Source organism: Heteronotia binoei, chromosome 18 (assembly GCF_032191835.1).
Source record: "Heteronotia binoei isolate CCM8104 ecotype False Entrance Well chromosome 18, APGP_CSIRO_Hbin_v1, whole genome shotgun sequence".
NCBI classification, from domain to species: Eukaryota; Metazoa; Chordata; class Lepidosauria; order Squamata; family Gekkonidae; genus Heteronotia; species Heteronotia binoei.
This window is the reverse complement of record NC_083240.1, coordinates 28,163,672-28,188,838: the sequence shown is the minus strand read 5'-3', so window position 1 is coordinate 28,188,838 and position 25,167 is coordinate 28,163,672. Positions and strand designations below refer to the sequence as shown.

The window sequence follows — 25,167 nt, the reverse complement described above, 5'->3', positions numbered from 1 at the left end:
CCATTACATCTCCACTGGAAGCCCTATACCCTGCTTTTAAAAAAGTTTTAGATTTTAACTTTTTGTTGAATGATTTCCAAGGATTAAAAACAACACAAACATCATTTTCACAGTAGGCTGATAAATAATAAAAAACCCAAATCAGCATAAAGTTCTGATACCCCAAGAGGGCCTAGTTGGCTAATGCCAAATATCTTGAGGTAAGCAAGGTGAGATGAAAGTTCTTTAAAAATAAACCCGAAATGAAGACAAGAATCAACCCTGATGGGAGTGGATAAACCCAATAATAGCCATTGACTGGGCTGTAATCTCCTCAGCTGACACAAAACAGTAGCTTTTGGTTCAATACAATTCAAGCAATGCTACTTCTTTTCCAGAAGCAGTAAAGTAAATCCACAGCACTTTGCACATAGTACAGAATCAATTTGTTGGCTAGGGTGCTTCCAGGCATATGAAAGATACCATCGCCATAATACTGAACTTCACTTTACTTGAAATTTTTCACTTAGATGCTTTAATAAAGAATGCAGCTAAGTCCAAAATAACAGCTTTTGGCTCAAGCTGCTAAGAGTTCTGTGCTCTGTCTGAAAATGCAACAATTCTTGTGATAATCAAACTGTTACATTTCAGTGGTGATCCTTCTGCTGTCTTTTGGATGTTTGGGAGGAGACAAATTCCAGTGCGGCAGCTATCTTAAGTCTACTGCAGCAGAAACGAAAGAAGAGCATGGTGGCATCTTAAAAGTTAATGAATGTATTGTAGCATAAACTTTTGTGGATTTAAGCCCACTGTGTCACATGTAGTGGAGTGAATCCTCATTCAGGAGAATTTGTAATGCACGGAGAGGGGGAAACATTTGTGAGCAATGGTTTAAAATACTGGTTTGTGAGATCTCTGTACAAAAAAAGAAAGGTATACAGATAAACACAGTGATAGTTCACAGACTTGAAGACCAGGAGTTTGGCAAGATGAATGAGTTCAAGCAATATCAAATATTTAGGCTACAAACTAAATCTCTATTTGGGACATATAGATGATCTTCTTAATCTCTGTTTATTTTGCTAGCAAGCTTTTGGAAAGATATTGGACAGCTCTGGCTGAGCAGAAAACTGGAAGATATTAAAAATGTCCAAAATAACCACAGAACTTCTGTTGGAAAGAGCAGTGCCCAAGTCCACAAGGCTGAGGAAGATCAAAATTCTGAAGTAAGTTCAGTCAGACATCCACAAAATCCCATATCTTGGTTTGTGAAGAAAAAAAACAAACCCCTCATGATGTTAAGCAGTTAGTTTTGCCAAACTTTCTCAGTGAATTCTGTTGCAGTTCCCAGCACAAGGATGCATAGTTAAAATACGTCTGGAAGAATTAAGTTGTCAAAAATAAGGAAAATGCACGATCAAGAAAATATTTAAATTATATTGTCAAAAATAAAGAAAATGCAAGATCAGGAAAGTATTTAAATTATATTGCCAAAAGTAAATGCAGAACAGAGTATTTTCAAGTAATGCATCCTTGTGCTCGTCAGCCACCATCTAGACTTGTAAACCACAAAAACTATAGCCTCCCTTGCCTCTACAGGCAGGATATGAACTAGTAGCTACAGCTTGAGAAAGAATCAAAAGGACTGCTACAAGTATTATCAAGTCTACTGCTAAACAGAAGAGGTGGGCAAGGCTTGATGGGATGGCATTGGGCAGCATGTTGAATAGAATAAGATTTCAGTGAGAATTTTTATTTCCAGCCTGTCCAGATTGCAGATAACAACAGAAGATTTGGAACCACAGTTATTTTCTCACCTGCGCCACCTCCAAGAACTGGATCTGTCTGACAATCTGCTAGAGCGGCTTCCTGACAACCTAAGCCTGCCGAACCTCCGCATCCTGAATTGTAACAACAACCAGCTCGAAGACGTGACTGCCTTGCAGCAGTTCCCACAGCTGGAAGAACTAAGCTATGTGAACAATGTGTACCTGACAGTGAGTATAATAACTGGTAATCTGCAGGATTTATGGGATTAGATGGTCTTGCAGTCGTGATTGCAGAGCTTTGTTAGTCTGTTACAGTGAAATAAAACAAATCCAGTGTGAGCTTTTATTTATTTAAAATATTTAAAGGTAAAGGTAGTCCCCTGTGCAAGCACCAGTCGTTTCCAACTCGGGTAACGCCGCATCACTACGTTTCCACAGCAGACTTTTTAAGGGGTTGTTTGCCATTGCCTTCTCCAGTCATCTACACTTTCCCCCCAGCAAGCTGGGTACTCATTTTACCGACCTCGGAAGAATGGAGGGCTGTGTCAATCTTGAGCCAGCTACCTGAACCCAGCTTCCGCCGGGATCAAATTCAGGTCGTGAGCAGAGCTTAGGACTGCAGTACTGCAGTTTTATCACTCTGCGCCACAGGGCTGCGCAATTAAAACATTTATTAAGATAAGATAAATTTATTTAAGCTGCTTTTCTACCTTACAGAAAACAGGGTGGCTTGTAATATAGATAAAATAATAAAATAGAATACAAAAATACCTTAAAAATAGAAATCACGATTTACAACTTCCAGTAAATGAATCAAATGTGGTCCTAGATAAATCTATCTTCTACTGCCTCCTGAAGTTCAAAAGTGAGAGGGCCAGGCCTGCCTCCCTGAGAAAGGTATTCCATAATTGCAGGGCTGCCACTGAAAAGGCTGTCTCTGATGTAATCACCAGATGAGCTTCTTCAATCAATGGGACTGTCAAGAGAGCCTCTCCCTGAAATCTTAATTCCCTGGCAGGAATGTATAGGAGAAGACAGTCCTTCAGATGCTCTGGTTCCAAGCCATGGGGCTTTAAAGGTCAAAACCAACACCTTGAATTGGGATCAGGAATAGAATGGTAGCCACTGTATCCTTGTAGTGTACTGCATTGTCCTTCCAATAGCTGATCCCAACCAATAGTCTAGTAGCAGAGTTCTGCACTAGCTGCAGTCTCCAAACACTCTTCACAGGTAGTGTCAAGTAGAGCACGTTAGAGTAGTCCAGTCTAGATGTAACTAAAGCTGATTCCGCGCTAACCTTGCTCCAGGGCAGGCTTCTGTTTCTCTCCGGAGTAAGTTAGTGATTTTGCACTAGCTGCTCCATGCTGCTATTTTGCCCCAGGGCAACCCATGATTTGCACGACAAATCGCGGGTTGCCCCGGGGCAAAATGGTGGTATAGCAGCTGGTGCAAAATCGCTAACTTGCTCTGGAGAGAATTGGAAGCCCATCTGGAGCAAGGTTAGTGCGGAATCAGCCTACGTCATGGATTACTGTATCTAAATTGGACTGAGGCAGGAACAGGTGCAGCTTATGCATCAGCTGGAACTGGGCAAAAGCATTCTGAACCACCACAGCTGCCTAGTTTTTTTTATTTCTGTGCCCAGTAGAGCTCCCAGGCTGCTAGAATGTAGTACCCTGGGCCTATGATGCAGATGCAGTATTGCCACCACTACTGCCACCATAAAATAGGCTCTAATATGGGGCAAGTTTTCCACCACCAGCACTCTGGTTGTCCTCCCTCCCATTTTTATCACAGTCAGTTTCTTAGTAAATCAGAGAGACTGCTGGGCTCTTTCTTGGAAAAGGGAAGACAACTTAGCTTAGGAGCAATCGTGGCAGCAGCCTGGGCCATTTCCCTATTCCAGAGAACTGTCAGGCCCTCAAAAGAATCTTCAGCAGTCAAGGTGGGAAAATCCCCAAGAGTCAAAACAAAACTATTGGGATCGATCAGGCGCCTGGGGTGGACCATCTTCATGGGTCTACGACTCCTGGGTGAGGTGGAAGGAGAAAACCATAGGTCTGAATTCTATCATGACAAGGGAGTAAGCTTTAACTCCCCCACCTCCAAATTACCCTCCCCATCAGTATAATAGACCAGACATAGTGTATGTCATGCTAAATGGATGGATCCAGTAATTAATAATAATAATAATAATAATAATTTTTATATCCCGCCCTCCCCGCCAAGGCAGGCTCAGGGCAGCTCACAGACATGGAAAGTGCCATGAATTACAGTAAATACATTATACGATAAAATACAATAAAATACATTAAATAAATAGATTAATTAATTAAAACCACAACAGATAAGCTGCTATAATACAAAACAATGTATATCAGATGGCTGGATGTCATTTCAGGATTCAATCTTGTAGGCCATTTGAAAAAGGATAGTTTTGCAGGCCCTGCGGAACTGATTATAGTCCCGCAGGGCTTGAACCTCGGCTGGTAGTTGATTCCACCAATGGGGAGCCGTTACTGAGGAGGCCTCTCGAATTGTTTTCAGTTTGGCCTCCCTTGGTCCAGGGATTTTTAAGAGATTTTGGGAGCTAGATCTCAGTGCTCTCTGGGGAATATATGGGGAGAGGCGGTCCGTAAGGTAGACAGGTCCTCGGCCATATAGGGCTTTAAAGGTAATAACCAGCACCTTGTAACGAACTCGGAACACAATTGGCAGCCAGTGCAGCTCCCGCAACCTAGGCTGCATGTGCTCCCACCGAGGTAGTCCCACTAGCAGCCTGGCCGCCACATTCTGCACCAGCTGCAGTTTCCGAGTTCGGTACAGGGGCAGCCCCATGTAGAGGGCATTACAGTAGTCCAACCTCGAGGTGACCGTTGCATGGATCACTGTTGCTAGGTCGCCACGTTCCAGGAAAGGGGCCAGCTGCTTCGCCCTCCTAAGATGGAAAAAGGCGGCGTTAGCAGTGGCTGCTATCTGTGCTAATTACTTGGGACAGGCCCATGGTTGTCATAGGGGTTATGAAGTCCTGAGCCACTCCTGACAGTTTGACCTAGGAATGGATGTTAAAAGTCACCCAAGAGCACCAGTCTTGGGTTGTCCGTCAGCATGCCTAAGACCAGCTCAGCTAGTTTAGGAAGATAGATGGCTGGGCAGTGGGGTGGGCAATATATCAGCAGAAACACAACCCTGTTCCAGCCACTCACCTTCAGGAAATTACATTCAGAACCACCAGACTCACAGCTCGCTTCTTCTGATGCACAGTCATGACCTACATCAGTGTTTCCTAAATATCCAAGGCATACATGTTTTCTAAATTAACCAGACCTGAACATATACAGTGCTCTTAAAGGCTGTTGTTATTTGTTAAGCATGAGCAAAGCCACTGTACGGAAAGTTTAAAATGCACAGTTTGCCTCAAACATTTATGATAAATTAATACAAACTATTAATTTCTTCTCAGGAAAGTCCTCATGTGTCCAGAGGTTCAAAGACAAACATTGCAGAGATCACTAAAGTTTTAGAACATGAAAGTGTAAGGGTTTTCTGACCTCAGAGGAGCTAACCGTTGTGTTTCTGCATGTTCTGAGCATGCCCCCTGATTAGACAGAGGCAAACCCAGAGCAGGAACTCATACATAGACACAATACATCGCCTCCTTCAAGGTTTAGGGTAGTTTAGCTGTAATAATCCAGTGATGACCTGATGCAGGGATGTGACAGAGTGATTTACCTCTAGTGGGTGATAATTGAAAAGAGGCAGGCCAAAGCATTAAATGATGAAGAGATTTAGAGGGCAGTCTTCTCTGGACAGGTGCTTTAAGTTTAAAAGAGGCATTAATTAGTTACAGGAGCACCGTATCGTAGTCCACAGTTTGAGAATCAAATAAGATAAATAGGGTTTTCGGAATAACTAGGTATTTAGAGAGATTCTACTTAGGATTCCCCTTGGTCCTAAATGAAGGCAAGGACAGCCCCATTGATCTGGCAGTACCTCAAAGTTTATGGAACTAACATTCTGGCTAATCAGCTTTAATTTTGGAATTAGTTTGTGGCTATTTTGCCCTTGCAGTTGTACCAGGGTGTCCTTTTGCTAGGATTGCACCAATAATCAACAACCTTATTGCTGTTGGAAACACTCCTTGTATCCAACTCAGAAATCCTCTATTCCTTTTTAGAAAATAGTTCTGCTCATTCTCAACAAATGCCCCTGTTCTTGGCAGATTCCACTCTTTAGCTAAAACCATTATTGATCTCCATCCATCGGCATCTACTCCGAGTAGGTTTCTCCTGGACTTGTTTACAACACAGATTCGTTTTGTAACCATCAAGAGACTTTTCACATCTTTGGTACACTATTCTTGTCTGCTTGACCAGCCTTTCCCAACAAAATCTAGCCATGCTAGAAAGAGAGAGAAAAAGCAGAAGGGCAGCAAGCCAAAAACAGAGACTGGCCAAAGAGCCTTCTTCTTCACACAAAGGCTTACTACAGGTGATGCCTTGGAAATAAATATAAAGGTAGGGGATTTCATGCAGTGTAACAGAAGATTTGACACTTGGCTTTGAAAAGCTTAAAGAGCAAATTCTCAAGACTGTTTCTTTTTTTGCCTCCCCTCTCTAGCCTAGCGATGACTATAAGATCATGTTTCTTCTGCAAAATCTCCGACAGCTGAATGGCAAGGATGTCACCAAGCTGGCCAATCATGTGAGGGTGGTCAACAGTCGTGAGCTGACCAGCAGGGTAAACTGGGCGGATGCCTCTTTTCATATATCCATATATGGTGTGATACAGCATTAGAACCAAAGTTATGGCTTATACTTTCTGTTTTTTGCTCTTGGAACTTCACTGTAAGGGGTGTATATAAACTGTACATATATGTTCATTTAAGTATGGTCTATATCTGTAGGCAGCTTGGATTAACAGTGAAGATATATGGACACAACTGTATGTGATGGGCCATTATCACGACCCAGACCGGGGTCCCCCTAGCCCCTCTGCTAGGCCAACAGTGTTCAGGCTTATGGGTCTTCGAGGCTATGAGTACGCAAGAAATCAAACCGTTTCTTTTAAAAGAATAGGGAAGGTTTATTAAACAACAAAAAAAGGAACATATCAATAGGCAACACAGTCTGGTCAAGCAGCATAAAACAATAAAAGCTGAGTTTCTTACCTGGTATATTAATACCTGAGTTAGGCTAATAGAATCACAAGATTCCAGAGTTCAGAACCAGCTGCTCGATTGTTTCTCCACAGATCTAGTCAATTCACCCCTCTGTCACATGAATCTTCAAGTCAACCCCTCACCCTTAATCTCCAGCTGCATTATAACCTATGGCCCCCTGGCATCAGCTGACCTCCCAACCCAATCAGGAGCCATAGCCACCGAAATTCTCTGGAAGGTTGCATCATCACTCCTGCTCTCCCTCCCACCTTGATCAGCAGGCTGTCAAATAAAAAGGCTAATTGCTACACTCTCAACTCTGGTTTTGAGAGAGAGAGATAAGAGCCAGCGAGAAGAGGAATCAATCACTGACACCTACATAGCTAAACCAGGTCCACCAATATTCATGTTAACCCTTGCAAGGGAGGAAACAGGGTGCTTTGTCTCACAGCCACAATTGCTGATTTTGTTTGAATTTTAAAAAATTGAAACTGTTTAGGTTATAATGAAAGTCCTTGATAAGGACCCAACATTTCTGAAGAGACACAGGGATGAGTACTCTACAGCCTGTGTCAGTCTTCAAGGCTAGCTTTTCTCTGCACAACAGAGAGATGGGGGAAGGAAGCCAAATGGAGTGCAGGCTTTGCAGCCTGTGTCAGTCTTCAAGGCTAGCTTTTCTCTGCACAACAGAGAGATGAGGGAAGGAAGCAGAGCAGAGGTCATGCTTTGCTGGGGGTGGGATTAGCTTTCCTGGGGCGGGGCTAGCTTTGGCTTTTCTTGTGACCCGGTAGTGAGGCTTTTGTGGCCCGGTACTGGGTCACGACGCTGCAAATGGGAAACACTGCCTAATATATGCCCCATTAGGCACATTCTCCTGAGTTACTGGATTCTGCTTTTGATAACTGGAGGAACTGGTTCCTCAGCATCCAGTCATTTTCCTGTTATAGTCAATTTGCATGCTTCTGTTTGTAGAGAAAATGTTTTCTTATTTATTTTGGAAGTGCTCATTTTTATACTCATGTTCTCAAAGGGAAGTACATCAAATAATAGCAATAGCAACACTTAAACAGGATTTAATGAGTGACAAGACCAAAACTGGTCAGTAGAATTGTAATACAACTTTAATACTCTAATTGAGGGAGGAGGGGGAACCCTGAGTGAACAGATGAGTTCTTTAAAGCTCTCAAAGGCACCGTAGCCCTGGATCCTGCAAATCATTGCAGGAAGTTGGTCTCACAATTTGGAGGCGACAGCTGAGAATGCCCACTTGGTTGTGGCCATCACCTTTAAACAAGCTGAGACTACCAAATGTTTCATCAGTAGCTTTATCTGAGGGAACAGAAAGGAACATCTGGGAGAAGGTACCCCATCAAATATTCCAGGTCAAGAATACATAGATATTTAAGGTAAAAGCATTGACACCTTGAATTTAGTCCAGAAACTTGTTGATAACCAATGGAACACATTTAAATATTATATGCTCTGGACAGCTAACACCACAAATCAATCTGGGATTCTGTGTTCTGGTCTGTTGTAGTATCCAGACTGCCCTCAAGGATAGCTCCAGGTGGGCAGCTCTATGTAGCCTGCATTACAGTACTGTAGTCCAAATGCAAGATTACTTGGGCATGCACCACAAGGGAAGCATCCTTATATTCCCAAAAAATGGCAGAATTGGTGAATCAGCCAAAACTGATAAAACATGCTGTTTGCTGCTGCCTCAATCTGGGCCCCTAGGAGGAGACCAAGAGCATCACAAATTTATAGACATGAGCTTATAGGGGAGAATATTCCTTTTGCTCTTAGCACAGCATATATACTGTATCACTTATTACTAGAATGGTATGATCGTGTGCAAAGAAGTATTCTGAACCTCAGGGCAGTGTCTGTACATTGATGCAAGCCACTGGGCAGTACAACAACTGAGCAGTACAACAAAAGAAATAACTATTCAACACATATCCATGGACTAGGTGCTGCTGAGAGCACAGAAGTCTCTCTCACACACAGAGACATTAAATAATTTATTGGTGGGAGAGAGACATCTAGATGAAAAAGTTGTAATTGGGAAGGGGAGAGGTGGCAGTGAAGAGTCAGGCAGAATGAGGTTGGAATGATTCATCAGTAGGTTTTGAGAGAAAAGAAACGTAGCGATAGTTCTGGACATAAAAGTCAGCATCGCTTATTACCAGACATGGTATGTTCTCAAAAGATAATGTGTGTTACAAAGACAAATACTCAGTGCATTGTAATAATATTCACATTGAAGATATTACAAGAGTGAAGGGTTTTGCTTCAACACAACTGCTTGCCTAATATCTCATTTTTAAAAACTTTTCTGTGAAAATGAACTAGTGACCTCTTGAGGGTTTGAGTTTTGCTGCAGTATTATAGAAATGTACTACTATCTGTTCTTTCAGCATGTGACATATAAAGCCGATGGTATCATAAAAATCTGAACTTCCTTTTTAGTTGTTAGTTTTTCTGTAGTGGTGGCCTTGTGTTCTGATTAGCGCTGCAACATTTAATCATTAATCAGTTGCATTAATTGATGGGAAATACTTGTGTTTTTGTAAAATGTACCTCTGCTGTTTAAGGGCAGCAGTTTTCAAATATATTGAAAATTGTATGTATGAGTAATTCTAAAAATTGCAAGCAAGTGACATTTGGGAAGAAGTATTCTTTTGAGATGAGAGGAATGCTACTTCTAAAATGATGCTGTGACATACATGCAATCCAGCAACAGCTTCAGAGCTGTTCTTAATGATGTGCAGTTTAAATGAGATTGGATGATTTAATTGATTGTTTTACTAATTTGGTCACCACACCACATACCTTGCTCCTTTTCTCCTCACTTTTTATCTGTGCTACTAATATTATGAGTGTCAGTATGGCAAAGGGCATGAAATTAAGCGTGAGGGATGGAGACAAAATGGAAATGCAGTAGACAGCCCCTGCAAATCCAGGGAAGGAGGAAGAAATTTGAGGATTGTCCAGGGGAGGAGGACTTGCTGGAGATTTTGAACACCCCTGTTCACCCGTGGATAACTTTTCATAATCAGACCCATCCTTGTTTCTGCACTACTTAGCCTGCTTGCATTAATCTGCAGAGACTTGCACATGTCTCTTCCTGCTTAGTATCTGGTGTTTTCAGCACAGTATACATTGTAAAGTCAACACAGAATATCATCCTGTGTATTATTTTCTGATGAGTTCAATATGGTTTTCTCTTTGTCTAGGTCACAGCTCACTGGGGGAAAAACTTCCGTAACCAGCTACCTAAAATTCTGTCTCCTGAGCATCTGAAATCGATCAGGAAAAGATTTGTCAAGTCTGCACAAACCCATGTTGCGTATGGACCCAGCTCACTCAGTGACTTTACCCGATGGCGGGTAAGTTCATTCTCATACAACTTCTGCAGCTCTTTGAATGCAGGGTCTAAATACCTGACACAGAGTCTCTGTTTATTTAATTTAGATTTTTTTCCCCCGGACTCAAAAGTGAAAAAGTAGATCTTCATCCAGCAGAGCAGAGAAATACTCATTAGGGGAAAAGAGAAGTTAGTCCAAATTCAGCTTAATTATATGGAATATTGCATAAATCAAAATTAGTATGTCTAGTGTCACCTTTAAGACCAGCAAAGTTTAATTCTTGGTTTAAACTTTCATGTGCATGCACACTTCTTCAGATAAATTGAAACAGACTTCCTCAAGCCTTACATACGGGAGGGGGCTTAAATTGCCAGGAAGGGCTAGTTAGAGTCAAGATGCATAAGTAACTGAGCAGTATAGCTAAGATTGGATTAAAGTAGTTGCTAAGACCTGTAAATAGCAGCAAATTAGCATGCAGATAATAAAAGAGTTAACAAACAAATGTACGTTTGAGTCCAGTGGCACTTTTAATTCTGGGTATAAGCAAGTTTAATTCTGGGTATAAGCAAGAACTGAGTGAATTAGCATGTGTAGTGAGATAAGAACCTAACATCTCTGTTAAGTCCTGGGGGTTCCATTATTCTGAGTATTGTAATAACTAGTAATTCAGCAATCTCTGATTCCAATCTGTCTTTGAAATTCCTTTGCCGACAGCTACTTTGAGGTCCCCCATTGAGTGCCCTGGGATGCTGAAATGTTCTCCTACAGGTTTCTTAATTTTGTGATTCTTTAATGTGTGCTTTGCTCTCTTTAGCGGCCCCGTGGCGCAGAATGGTAAAGCAGCAGTACTGCAGTACTGTGGTCTGAACTCTCTGCTCACAACCTGAGTTTGATTCTGGCGGAAGCTGGATTCAGGTAGCCGACCCAAGGTTGACTCAGCCTTCCATCCTTCTGAGGTCGGTAAAATGAGTACCCAGCTTGCTGGGAGGAAAGTGTAAAAGACTGGGGAAGGCGATGGCAAACCACCCTGTAAAAAGTCTGCCGTGAAAACGTTGCAAAAGCAGCATCACCCCAGAGTCAGAAACGACTGGTGCTTGCACAGGGGACCTTTCCTTTCCTTTCCTTGCTCTCTTTGGTCTCAGATTATGATGTTGTTTTATTAATTATTAAGTGAACCCACAGACTTTCATTCCTTTTTTTAATTGATGGGGATTTTTACTTTTCCACTGTGCTGCAATTTGCATTTTTGCAGAAGATCACACTCACTGAGTAGGACCTGATTTTTTTTTATAAAAATGCAGAATAATTATTGCAGGATTTGAAGTTTTTAACTAAACCAGCAGTCTTATGTGTTGGAAACCTCTACTTGAGTACCTCTGGACATTAGCAGAGGACCATCAAACATAAAAGAAATTATCCTTCATTTCACAATTCCTCCAGGACAAACTTGTGCTGGTAGATCAACACCAGTGGAGCTGGTATGTGATGCAATCAGACAAGCACTTTGAACAAGCTTGCTTTAGTATGAATGCATCTTGAATTTAAGGGATACAATTGCCATATCTTCTCTTAGTTGTTCCCCTACATCCTGTTCCTGAGCTTTCATTGCAATTTGGTTTTTCTTTCCAATAGTACCTGGTGTGAGGTAAAGAAGGCTCCTTTGAAGTGGGCAGTTCTGTTTATCATTAGATTTTCAAAGACAGCTCCACTCTCAGTTATTTCTGAAGAAGTACTGACATAGGTGTATACCTTTTGCAGTATTTTCCTGTTATGTATAACATCACAGAGTCAATATTTATGCCAATGTGAACATTTACTGGGTCTGAGTACTAGCCCTAAAATAAGGGTGATACAAAGGTGAATGCTAATAAGGTATCTGGAATTAAATGCTTTCTCCAATGCTCCCACACTTGGATTGAGGCGAAAACTACAGAGAATGCATGCCTTTTTTGAAAGTCAGTTCCACTACCCTTTATTTTGGCAATATTTACTTTTAAAATAAAAGCCTCCCTTCCTATATAGTACTATGTTTTATCTATCAGGCTTAACAGGCTTATGAGCGCAGTGATTTGCATAGGATCATACTGCCGGCATGTTTCTGATTGCAGATGAAATCTATATGCATTATTAAGGCTGCAATCCGTTAGAGAGAAGTTCTTCTGCTATTTTAACTGTCAGTCAGATCAACTGTAATATCAATAATTTTACAGGGAGCACTATCAATAGGGCTGCCAGCTCTGGGTTGGGAAATACCTGGATATTTTGAAGATGGAGACTGGGGAGAGCAGGGTTTGGGGCGGGTAGGGACTTCAGCAGGGTACAATGCCATAGAGTCCACCCTCCAAAGCAGCCATTTTCTCAAGGGGAACTGACCTCTGTAGTTTGGAGAGCAGCACCCTAGGTGTTAATCACAAAAGGCAATTGGAAGGAAAAGGTACAGAGAAGCTGGTGGGGAACTTCTGGTTTCCATGTTCAATTTACAAGCCAAACAACCAACAAACCCACAGTTTAAAGGCTGATCATACTAATATTAAACATACTAATTCTGATAGATTCAGGTGAGTAACTGTGTTAGTCTGAAGCAATAGAACAAAGTTTGAGTCCAATGGCACCTTTAAGACTAGCGAAGTTTAATTCTGAGTATAAGCATTTGGGTGCATGCACACTTCCTCAGATACACTGAAACAGACTTCATTAAGCCTTATGTATAGATGCTGGGGGAGATTTAGTTGCCTCAAAGGGCTAGTTAGGTCAAGATACATAAGTAACTGGACAGTAAGTATAGCTAAGATTGGATTAAAGCAATTGGTAAGACCTGTAAAGAGCAGCAAGTTAGTATACAAATAAAAGAGTTAACAAACAAATGTTGTAGCAGGAAAACCCCTGCGATGTCAATTAAAGCAGGTGCAATGACAAAGGAGGCTTGAGGCGAAGTCAGGAAAACAGCAAAGCCTTATTTGGATAGACACGTGCGGGCTCAGACCAAGTTGGGCATCTGAGCAAAGACCACAAAGGCACGTATACCATTTGCACAAGCATTTCCCGTTCTAACCCATGGTAATGTTTTCTCTACTAGTTTTGCATCAGTTGGGCGTCCTTGGGCGTCCTACTAGTTTCCCTTCAGTATCCTACTAGTGTCTTGCTTAACCCTGGACCATTGGTTTCCCAGGCAACCTTAACCACAAACCATTTGTGCCCTAACCACAATCCGTTGGTGGTTCTGCTTTTGTTAGTTTCCTTCGCTTACAAGTCTCTACTGATGCTTCTTTTGAGCGTTTATTCAATCCTTTTCTGCTGTACACCTGCCTTCCTAGTTCTGTCTCTTGCTGCAAAGCCTAAGCTGAATCTTTTACTTTAGCAAGCTTTCTTAGTGAGCTCGTAGCAATATAACCTATTAGCTAGGCAAGTCCAGACATGTCCGGGTAGGCCTATCTTTATTGATCCTTTTCCTAAAACACTCCTTTTCCATAAATCTAGATACTTTTCAATATTTCCTTCTTGGCCTGCTGCCACAATGTGAGAACTAAGTTTGAGTCTAGTGGCAATTTTAAAACCGATAAAATTTAATTCTGAGTATAAGCAAGATGTGGGTGACAAAGTTTGTGAGAAATTGTGAGAAAGACAAATGCCTTACCAAGAAGACTCTGGTCAGACCATCAGGTGAAGTAGATAAAATTTATTGAGCATTCTTGCAGGAGCGGGTGTCCACCAAGTAGGTACACCCTCTCTGAATGAAACATGTCCTTTTAATCCCTGTCCTGGCCACGAGGTCCCTCCTCCATTTCTCCCATTGGTTAGGATACAGTGGAGTGCACAACCTATCAGAGCCACCTAAACATGCCACAGGAAGTCCCGTCTTTGTTTACATCTCCCATTCCCCTAATTCAGATGCCCCCAGCCCCTTATTTACTTATATCCTAATTTGGTATATCATCCTCCTGAATCAGTCTACACCAAACCTCAGCAAAGTTTTGCAACACACATCAGCATCATGCTATTCTTGTTTTAACTAAAATGCAAAAGAGCTTCCTGTTTTACTGTCAACTGATCTTTAGCAACACTGACCACAAATCTAGTTTCATATTCTGTAAGCAGCAAGTAACATTAGTTATAGAACAGCTTATAAGCATTGCATCTAACTATTCAAAAACAACATCCCTATTCTTAATTTCTCTCAAAGTTTATACCCAGAATTAAACTGTGTTGGTCTTAAAGGAGACACTGGACTCAAACTTTGCCCTAGTACATGTAGTGGCAACATCATGCTAGTTGTACAGCTGTGCAGCTTCCATAGCTAAAACAGTTTACTGTCTCTCTTGAACAGGCATGCTGCATGATGAACAGTTCTGTGTTAGTTGAAAGCTTACACACAGAGCTTAATGTTAAGCAGTATATGTCCTCCTGTCTCTTGTGTTTATTCTCTGGCATCAAGTGGTTGTGTCTGTAAAAAAACATCAGTCTCAGTCCCCACAACTTAATTTAACATGGCAAAGAGAAGTAAGACAGCTGGCGGGGGAGAGGGGGGGGAGGAAGAGTTCTTGGTGGTCAATATAGCCATGGGCTGATATAAGCATCAGTGCCATGTTAGTTACCAGCTTTGGCACACCTGATTAACTGGCAGCCAATGGGATTTGCTTAGGGCTGTCTCTGGGCTCTCAAAATTAACATATAAAAAGCAGGTAATCTGACCCTTCCCCCTTGCTTGCCGATTTCCTTCCTGCAAATGAAGAAGAGGCAGCTAGAACTTACCAAGATTTTTCCAGAAGAGCTTGGAGTTTGTAAATCTGGGAGCGGAAAACTCTATTTAGCTTCTAAGAGTAGAGAATCTGATCCAGAAACACTGAACATATACACCATACAAGGAATCTGGAACAGAATCTGAGCCTCCAGCATTGACAAAAGCTTTAGCCTTCCAACTGGTTCCAGTTGTTCGGAGTGCAAAGAGGAAGAGGGTTGAGAGAAACAGCCACGGTGAGTCTTCTCTTTCTTTCTCTCTACCCATTCTTCCTCTGCTTTCCATCTGTGTATATCTCCTGGTGTTAGACTTTTGAACAACTGTGGCTTTTTGTATTTTCATTGGGAGGATTCCAGTTTTTGTTATTCCCAGTGTGCCAGGGGTACAGTCTGATCCCAGCACCTTGAATCTGCACACCTACTCTGCCTTTCACAGAGGATACTTGGACAAGGTGTTACAACTCTATGATTCCATCTCTTTTCTCACCACCACCCCCTCTCTTTTTTTTTTGTCCTGGCGAGTCTGATTAAAAGTTCTGAAGAACCTCAAAACTTTCACACTGTGTGTCATTTCAGTTGGTCCTAATAAAAGGTATTATATGGCTTTTGGTTTTGGCTCTTTTGAATTGTGGTTATCTTGGAAACGTTTGTGTGTACATATTGAAAATATTTATACCTCACAAAGTGATTTACAAAACCTTTAAAATAAGACAGTCAAATAACAATAACAAAAAATATAAATCAGCAGAAGAATGTAAGCATGACATGACAAGATCTTTACTTGGTCTAATCCAGAAGTGCTGCTCCTATATTCTGCAGTTTCTTAACTGCTGAGAATATTGGGTGTTGGCTTATTTAGGAGCTTGCAATATTCCAGTGCTTGAGGATGCTCAAATGAGTACCACGTGAGTTTGTTCTTATGACCCTTGGGCAGGGAGTCCACATTTTTTAAAATTTGGTAGGGAAATTTAATCAAGAACTAGTTTGGACTTCTGCCTCACGGTTGCACAGATATGATGTGTGGCTGCCTGAATTCTTAACCCCAAGAGAATAAAAACACTACATCTCCTGACAAAGCAGCTCTATTTTGCCATGGATTCTGATACTCCTTTGTTTTGCTGCACTGAGTATTTCAATTGACTTGGATAACCTCCTGGAAAGTGGTTTGCCATTTCTGTTTGCATATGAATTGCCCTGGAAGACTCTGAAGCCCAGAGGCCACTTTCCTGGCTTTAGTATTTCCTCCTCCACCTCCCCCACCCCAGAATTGTGTGAGTTTGTGCAGTTTTAACATTTCTACAATCATACCTGGGCCTAAAGTGAAAAGATGCATTTGATTGCTTTGAAAAGGTACCAGAGGAATATGGGAAAGGAAGCTTGCATGAATGCATAAGAGAAGAGGAGAGCCAGCGTGATACAGTGGTCAGTGTCAGACTAGGAGCTGGGAGACATCAGGTTCAGATCCCCAGTCTGCCATGGAAGCTTAGGTGACCTTGGGCCAGTTGTACACGCTCATCTGAACCTACCTCCCAGGGTAGTTGTGAGAATAAAATGGAGCAGAGGAGAAATGACAAAAGCCACTTTGGGTGTCCACTGGGGACAAAGGTAGGGTATAAATGAAGTAAATAAGTTTTTTTGTGGGGTGGGGGGTTGTGGCAGACACATTGAGCCATTAAACATTCCAGAAACTTGATGTGGCAGTGAAAGCAGCGAGGCAAAAGAACTCACCCATCCAGGCATCCAGCATTTAGTTAGAACTCTGCTGCTACACAGGCTATGCAGCTGCTTTGTACAGAGCAGTTAAGGAGAGACCAAGTTTGTACAGACCAATACTTAACATTCAGACCACCAAACCTATGCAAAGTCAGGTGTGAAAGCCCCCCCCCCACTTGGCATCATATGTAAACGAGGCTGGTGTCCTTTACTTCTTTTGTTGCTAAAACAGCAAGGAATCCTGTCATGCCTTAAAGTTAACAAATGTAGCAGATGCTCTTAAGTAGAAAGCTAAATCAATTGTGGGTCTGAGACCATTATTACAGACGCAGTACAGTGAACTTCAGGTGAGCAGAAAGAATTGTAAACAATGGTTTGTTTGTGAACTTTAGAAAGCTGAAATGTATTAAAATTAAGCACAGTGACTACCTTTACCTTTTTTTACAGCTCACATAACCCACCAGCAGTTGGTGATAACACAGATTCCTTAGTTATGTTAAGCAGTTTAACAGCTATACAGCCTGGGAGCCTTTTCAGGGCTGTTGGAGCCCCCAGCCAATTCTGTGAGACTGGACAATGAATTCTAGAAAAGAGCTAGAGTCCAGTGGCACCTTAAAGACTAACAACATTTGTGGCAGGGTATGAGTGATTGGTGACTCATACCAAATTTTGTTAGCCTTTGAAATACTACCGGATCCTTGTTCTTTTTTACTGCTACAGACAAACACAGCTACCCATCTTAATAGATTCTAGTTGGGTTCTCCATTTGAAGTTCCTTTGCTGGAGAACAGCAAGTAAAATTGGTGGTGGGGTGGGCAAGAACATTGGTTTTCACCTGCATCTACCAGCTAAAGCCCCTTTAGCACATGGTCAGGGATCTGCAGCCTCTCCTATAATCCATCCAACTCACTGACTGCTGAGGGGAGGGCTGCTCATTTGTTACAAAAAGCACACACATCCCGCCCAACTCCAAAGAATTACATTTCTAATAGAAGATTCAAGAAGCTATTGAGTTGGAATTCAGATTTGTTGCTAATTTGGATTCAGTGGGGACTTGGGGTAGTTCAAGAATGATTAAAGGGCTGGAACACTTTCCCTATGAGGAAAGGTTGAAACGCTTGGGACTCTTTAGCTTGGAGAAACGTCAACTGCGGGGTGACATGATAGAGGTTTACAAGATAATGCATGGGATGGAGAAAGTAGAGAAAGAAGTACTTTTCTCCCTTTCTCACAATACAAGAACTCGTGGGCATTCGATGAAATTGCTGAGCAGACAGGTTAAAACGGATAAAAGGAAGAACTTCTTCACCCAAAGGGTGATTAACATGTGGAATTCACTGCCACAGGAGGTGGTGGCGGCCACAAGCATAGCCACCTTCAAGAGGGGTTTAGATAAAAATATGGAGCAGAGGTCCATCAGTGGCTATTAGCCACAGTGTGTGTGTATATATAAAATTTTTTGCCACTGTGTGACACAGAGTATTGGACTGGATGGGCCATTGGCCTGATCTAACATAGCTTCTCTTATGTTCTTAAGAAATGTCCTATCGTTAATGTGCACCTTTCAGGTTTATCCAGCTTTTCCAGTTCATCCACAGCTTGAAAGTGGTCCACACATCCAATTGGAGTGGACTGCTTAATTTTGAGAGACAAATCCTTGTTTTTATCTATACTTTGCAATATTATGCAAAACACAGGACTTCCAAACTCTATAATAACTCTCTCGTGCATCTGGTACAACAGCCTTTGGCTTACAAAATAAAGTTGTTAACATTTAAGGTCGTACAAGTCCCATCATTTTGGCTATAGCAGAAGCTTCTACATGGTGGTTTTGCTTTGGTTTGGCATCCAAACTGTAGCAGGTATTGTGGGAGCATCCACGTGTCATCTCCTAATTGCCCACTGAGAGCTTCCATACTTTGATGCAATCTTTCCCAAATGTGGCTTCCTACAATCTTTTTGGGAAGATGACGAAGGGGCTTTGCATGCCTTGTGAATGGGAAGGTTTGTATTTTTTACAATCCCACATAGTTGCTATTTTCATCGCCTTAGCGCTGCCTCCCACAGCCACTATCACCACCAGCAGGCTTTCTGGGGCTTCCTAAAAATTGGCAATTGCATTTTTAAAATGGAAGCTTAAGAGTTCACAGGGCTAGCAGATTATTCTGATGTAGCACAATAACATTACAATGATCTAATAGTCTAATTGCTGATTATTATTATTAAAAAGCCCTCTGGTAGCAAGGGAGGAAATGGGGGTCGCAGGGCCTGAAGCAAGGAAAGTGTGGACAAAATATCCATGTAGGTGCTCTTTTGCTACTTGGAATGCTTCTGCATTGTCAGAGCTACACAGAGAATCACTGCCACTGGATGCTGAATGCCGCTACCCCTCTAGAATTTGTATGTTATTAAAGTGGGGTGTCGTGATGCGGCGTCACTCCGGAGTCGGAAACGACTAGTGGTTGCACAGAGGACTACCTTTACCTTTACTAAACTGGGTACTGTTATGTTTTGCATGCAGATATGTTGGGCAGCCAGACTAGAGGAGAGAGAGGGCATGAGTGGATCCCTCTATATGCACAGGGTGGTATGGATTGGAATTACTTCCTGAATACACAAGAAATCCCCACATTTTGGGGGGGGGGGCTGTCTTGGCTCTCCCCAGTGGCTGGTGGGGCTCAAAGGCAGTGCACATATGGGCTTAGAAGTAACTACTTGGGATGGCACCACAGGTGCACAGAGTAGCTTTCCTAGTTACTTGGTTATAATTATTACTTCTTGGAGATTCCAAGAACCTACTATTCCTCCATTAAACACAAAAGAACTCATCCATTCAGGCCTGCCCTGTTCTGGACTTTTTCCTTGATTAGAAGTGGTACCAAAGAGGTATCCCACTCCTTGGAGCAGGAGAGAGTGGTGGACGTAATTTCCCCCTCCTTTTTCTTTATTCTCCAGTAGACTGACCATACAGTTCTAGGTTGAGTTACACCTCTTAAGTTCCTTGAAGTTATTGGATGTAGAAGGATGTAACTGTGTTTAAGACTGCACTGTGGCAAGGCTGTCCTCTAGTTAGACCTCACCTAGAGTATTGTGTTTAGTTTTGGGCACCACAATTTCGGAAGGATATAGACAAGCTGGAATGTGTCCAGAGTGAAGATGGTGAGGGGTCTGGAGACCAAGTCCTTTGAGGAAAGGTTGAAGGAGCTGGTTTTGTTTAGCATGGAGAGGAGACAACTAAGAGGTGATACGATCATCTTCAAGTACTTGAAGGGCTGTCCTATAGAGGATGGTGCAGAATTGTTTTCTGTTGCCCCAGAAGGTCGTACCAGAACCAATGGGTTAAAATTAAATCAAAAGAGTTTCCAGCTAAACATTAGGAAGAACTTCCTGACAGCGTGGTTTCTCAGTGGAACATGAGGTGGTGGGCTCTCCCTGCTTGTAGGTTTTTAAACAGAGGCTAGATGGCCATCTGACAGCAATACTGATTCTGTGAATTTAGGCAGATCATGAGAAGGAGTGGGCAGGAAGGGTTACATCAATGCTTTGTTCTTGTGGCCCTTTTTTGCATGCCCAGGGAAATGCTGATTGACACTTGAGGTTGGTCAGCAATTTTTCTCCAAGCCAGTTTGGCAAGGGCTTTTGGACATGGAGCAGGGGTCGCTGGGGATGTATGTGGCGGAGGGGGGTGGGGGGAGGTATTTGTGAAGTTCCTGCATTGTGCAGGGGGTTGGACTAGATGACCCTGGAGGTTCCTTCCAGGTCTATGATTCTAAATAGACTAGTGCCCTCTCAAAACGCCTTGACTTTTGAGGGCTCAAAAGGATGTAATTGCTTTGGACGACATGGAAAGTCTAGTCTTGGAACATTCCTCCAGTTGCTGCCACAGTCACCACTCATCTCATTTGACTTGGCTTATTGGGGCTGCTATGGCTGTGTAAAATCTTTCGGGGTTGCATAGGTCAAGCATGACATCCAGCCCTTGTTTTGCTTTTTGCCTCTATCAGCGACATCCAGTCAATTCCTGGATCTTCATGTAACTATTTGCAAGAGTGTTAGAAGTGGTTCTCCTTTTGAGCCATAGTTCCACATCTGGGATCTGACTGTACATGAGGCTTTGTTCTGTCCATTTCCATTATAGGCTGCATGGGTTGCTGAGATGTCTGTTTCTGCAGGTCCACTTTTCTTTGCATACTTTTAATGTAGTCGGCACAAGGTCTGTTCAGTAGCTGTGGCACCAAGTTATTGATTTTCTGCCACACTTTCACAGGCATCTACAGTTCTTGTTTCACAAAACTCCTCTAAAAATAAATTTTAAAAATCTAGTCGCTTGCGTTGCTTTATTATCATGCTGTACTTTGTGGACTGGGGTCTTTTGTTGTGAAAAATAATCCTTTTTGAGAAGGCTCCTCTTAGAGCAAACCATGTTTCTCAGTTTGAAGAGACGTTCAGAGCTGTTTATTTTTCCGTTATCAGGATGTTTTGGTTAAACATTCTCGGGAAGAGCAGCAATGATTGATCTCCACCACTCTTTTAGTCGGCCCTTTCGGCAGAAAATTGCATTGAGTTGGACTCATGGAGGAAATCCAGCTTTGCTCAGTGGTTGCCCCGAATCAAGCCTGACTTGGGGGAGCTTTGGGCTTCTTGGGGTCGACAGGGCCACATTAACAAAGGTCTCACAGAGGGGGTCTTCAGATGAACTCATCAGGTAGGTCACTCATATGAGAGTCAGAAGCCCTTCAAGCACAATGGTCCCAGATCTTAGAGGACTTGTTTCCATAACCAGCGTTTCAATATAAATCCCATGGCAAAGGTGAATATGGACTCTGTGGTTTATAAAGCTTTAATAGCTGAACAAAACCCAGAAACAAATGTAGGAAATGGAATTAGGGATCAGCCTTTGTGTAAGTCAAATCGAAGCATATGATGAAGTTCTCGTTTCCATCATCATCATCAATGTAAAGAGCTGTTTCTTTTTGTATATGGTTGTTACCTGACTGTTGGAGCAGTGGTGATGGGGGTGATTTTGTGATGGTTGTAGATTTTGGATATGTAAAGAACAAAGACCAGCTTTCTGATGCATATGGTAGTTGTCCGTTGTTGCTGCAGGATTTCTATGCAGGCGTTATACTTTATAGTTGGACTGCTTGATACTGGTGGGAACTGGCTTAGGCTTGCTAAACTCCACTGAATATGAGATCGCTTGTCAGCCAAGATCCTCCCTGATTTTTCAGCCTGGAATCATCAGCGTGCGTTTCTTTAAACTAACTGACAGTCTTCCTTTTTTGTGTGCACTGTTTCTAAGGCAGGAACATTGCAGACTGGGACTGATGCATTCCTGCTAATTCATCTGATAAGTACTGTACGTTATTTCTTGGCTGCTCTGTATTTTTCATCAAAATGTAACCAGTCCCTGTTCTCCCATTAGGTGAAAATGATTGCCGAGGAATTCTTGACCTCACTGATAAATCAATCAGACAGCCCTGCTCCTGAAACAGGCGAAAAAATGGAAGAAGAGGAAGAAGAAAAAGAGGAGGAAGAGGAAGAAGAAGAAGAAGAAGAAAAAGAAGACAAAATTGCAGAAAGTATGGCAGAGACTGAAAATAAAGCTGCTTCTAAGGTCAGGACTCTGTAAATGTACCACTGAACCCACAGAAATACGCCTTCCCTCTTCTCAGTGAGTTTTATTTTATTCAGGCTTATCTTGGTGAAGCTCAGGGCCCCTCTCTGTGCACTTGGGGAGAGACCATAGCTTTGCATACAGAGTGGCCAGGTTCAGTTCACAGCACAGCTGAAGACTTCTGCCCAGAAGCTCTTCCCATTCATAATAGACAGTAGAGGGCAAAATGAACCAGTGGTGGAGTCCAGGAAAGGACAGTTTCATAAGCCAGAACGGAGAATGACCAGCATGTTGGAGTAGGATCTTGGAGACTGGATCCTCATCCTGCCACAGAAACTTGCTGGGCAATCTTGGCCTAGTCACACACAATCAGCCTAACCTACCTTACAGAGTTGTGATGATCAAATGAAGGAGATGAGAAAAATGTTTGGGCCCCCACTTGGGAGAAGAGTGGGGTATAAATCAAGTAAATAACAAAATCAGTTGATCAGACTAGAGTTGTTGAGACTCAGAAATCTGACATGATAACAATGTATGATTGCATTCACTTATTTAATTTCCAAATTGTATTCTTTATTTAGAAAGCCAATCCTCTCATTTAGGCAAGGCCATGTACAATTCTTTGGCATCATTACTGGTGACAAGAAAGGGCTCTGTGTGTGTTTGGTGGTAGAGTTGCCATTTGACTGTCCAATATTGTCGAGCGTTCTTGAAGTATTAACTTCATTAGAGCAAACAAATTCGCGTCAACAGATTTTGTATATTTGCTAATGACAACAGCCAAATTAGCTGTTGTTATGAAACCATGAAATGAAGTTTTTTGAAAACTACCATGAATTATTACAACTTTTTACAGTGTTGTGTAGGAGTTTTACTTGTGTGAATGACTCACTCAATAGTTTTATCCTGCATTAAAAGCAAAACAAAAAGAAATTAAAAGCAAAGTGACAAAAACTATTAGAAGGACAAGCCCAGTGCTAAGTCAGCAACCAGGCAATTCTCCCTATCTGCAGCTGTCTGCAGTTCTACCAGGTGGCCAGCAGGAGGAGCTTTGCAGCCTTCAGTCCTGCCTGTTGCTAACAGTTGACACAAAAGGAAAATCAAGGAAAGCTGTTATCGCACAGAGACATTCTTGGTTTCAAGAGAACATTTGGCAATACTTTACCATGGTCACATAATAAGTAGTTGACTGGGTGCTTACTCTCGGGGCGGGGGGAATGTGTGGCCTTTTGGCATGGGATGCTGTGCTTTTCTGTCAGTGTGCCTCTTTAGTGCTCCACTCGCAATCTGTGGGACATGGTGGTATGGGATACCAAATGCAGAATTCTCTTAATTCCTTCAGGGAAAAATTCCTGATGGGACTGTGCTGTGAGTACAGAAATCCTTATAATGGATGGCTTATACTGTAGGGCTGACATGAACATAAATGAAGCCGCCTTATACTGAATCAGAACCTTGGTCCATCAAGGTTAGTAACTGTCCACTCAGACTGGCAGCAGCTCTCCAGGGTCTCTTGAACCTGGGACCTTTTGCATGCAAAGGAGAGACTCTACCACTGACCCAGAGCCCTTCCCCTATGCTAGAGGAATGTGGCTAGTCAAGCAAGTTGTAAAACTGGTTTTACACTAATGACAGTGAATCTTTTCACTTTGTTGCTAGAATTAATGAGCTAACATTATAAAGTGTGTATCCCATTGTACGTTCCTTGATATTTTCCTCCCTAGGGCACAGTAACCTCCAGCAAGAGGAAAGGGGCTCGTTCCAAAGGTGGATCCGCAAGCAAAAGATCCCGTTCCCAGAGCAGCTCTAAAGAGGAACCGTCTCCCAGCCCCAAGAAGACCAGCCGCTTGCAGGACGAGCGCAGTCCCGAGGAGCAGAGAGCGTCTCGCCCACAGACCAAGGAATCCCGGACCAGCCAGGAGTCTGAAGGGGCCCATCGAAATGGAGGGCGCCTTCCTAAAGCACGTAGCCACAAAAGGTCCAGTCAGCAGAAGGAGGAGCACAAGGAGGAGGAAGAGGAGGAGGAGGAGGAAGAAGAGGAAGAGGATGAAAAGGATGTTTGTAGCAGCCCAGCCAAGGACTCGGAAGGCGAGGTACAAGGATAGCCTTTGGTTGGAGGGCTTGCTGAGGCTAAAGAGTTGCCAGAGTTCCCTTTTTAAGGCAATTGTTTTCATTGGTTTGCAGAAAGCAACAGTTGCCAGAAAACGAGGGCTGTATTGACAAATGCATGAGGGGGAAATGGCAACTGGGGATATTTGGTTCACTGTTTGAAGTATGTCAAGAGCCTGATATTTGGGGGGTGGCTATAAAAAGCCCTTTCACAGTAGCCATCAAATGCTAAGAGCAATAATTAGCTTCTGTTGGTTTGAAACAAGCTAACTTTTATAAATCACCAGATGCTTGAAATTGGATATTTAGGATGTATAGTAAAACACGGGTCAAATGTAACCCCCAAATCACATATCTCAGTCTGCTGCCAGATACATTCACTCTCTGAGGCCTGGTTCTCCCTGTAGTGATGAACTTGTGTCTGGCCTTTCTCAAATCACAGTGTGCTCCTGTGGCTGAATGGCACGCCATTAAAAAAAACAAAACCTGCTCATAGAAAATTAACATCTGGGCAAGGAAATCTAGCCAAACTTGTCCCTAAGGTGGTGTTTTTGTATGTACAGGGAATGTTTCTTAGATTCATGTATGGCCTACTAGAAATTACTTGATATTCTGGATTAATGTGAAAATTCCAAATGATGTCAAGTTGCAACTTGCGGTTTTCAAGGCAAGAGATGAACACAAGTGGTTTGCTGTTGCCTGCCTCTGCATAGC

At 42.4% G+C, this 25,167-nt stretch overlaps 1 protein-coding gene across 1 annotated transcript in view; it reads left to right on the top strand.

Moving 5' to 3' along the window:
* LRWD1 (leucine rich repeats and WD repeat domain containing 1) overlaps positions 1-25,167 on the top strand; it is a 42,282-nt gene that overhangs the window by 4,409 nt on the left and 12,706 nt on the right. The window contains exons 2-7 of the mRNA XM_060259357.1: positions 1,066-1,205; positions 1,742-1,976; positions 6,369-6,488; positions 10,149-10,301; positions 22,153-22,344; positions 24,069-24,437. Of these exons, the coding sequence (XP_060115340.1) occupies positions 1,126-1,205; positions 1,742-1,976; positions 6,369-6,488; positions 10,149-10,301; positions 22,153-22,344; positions 24,069-24,437 (1,149 nt within the window). The 5' untranslated portion in view covers positions 1,066-1,125. The remainder of the gene's footprint in view (positions 1-1,065; positions 1,206-1,741; positions 1,977-6,368; positions 6,489-10,148; positions 10,302-22,152; positions 22,345-24,068; positions 24,438-25,167) is intronic.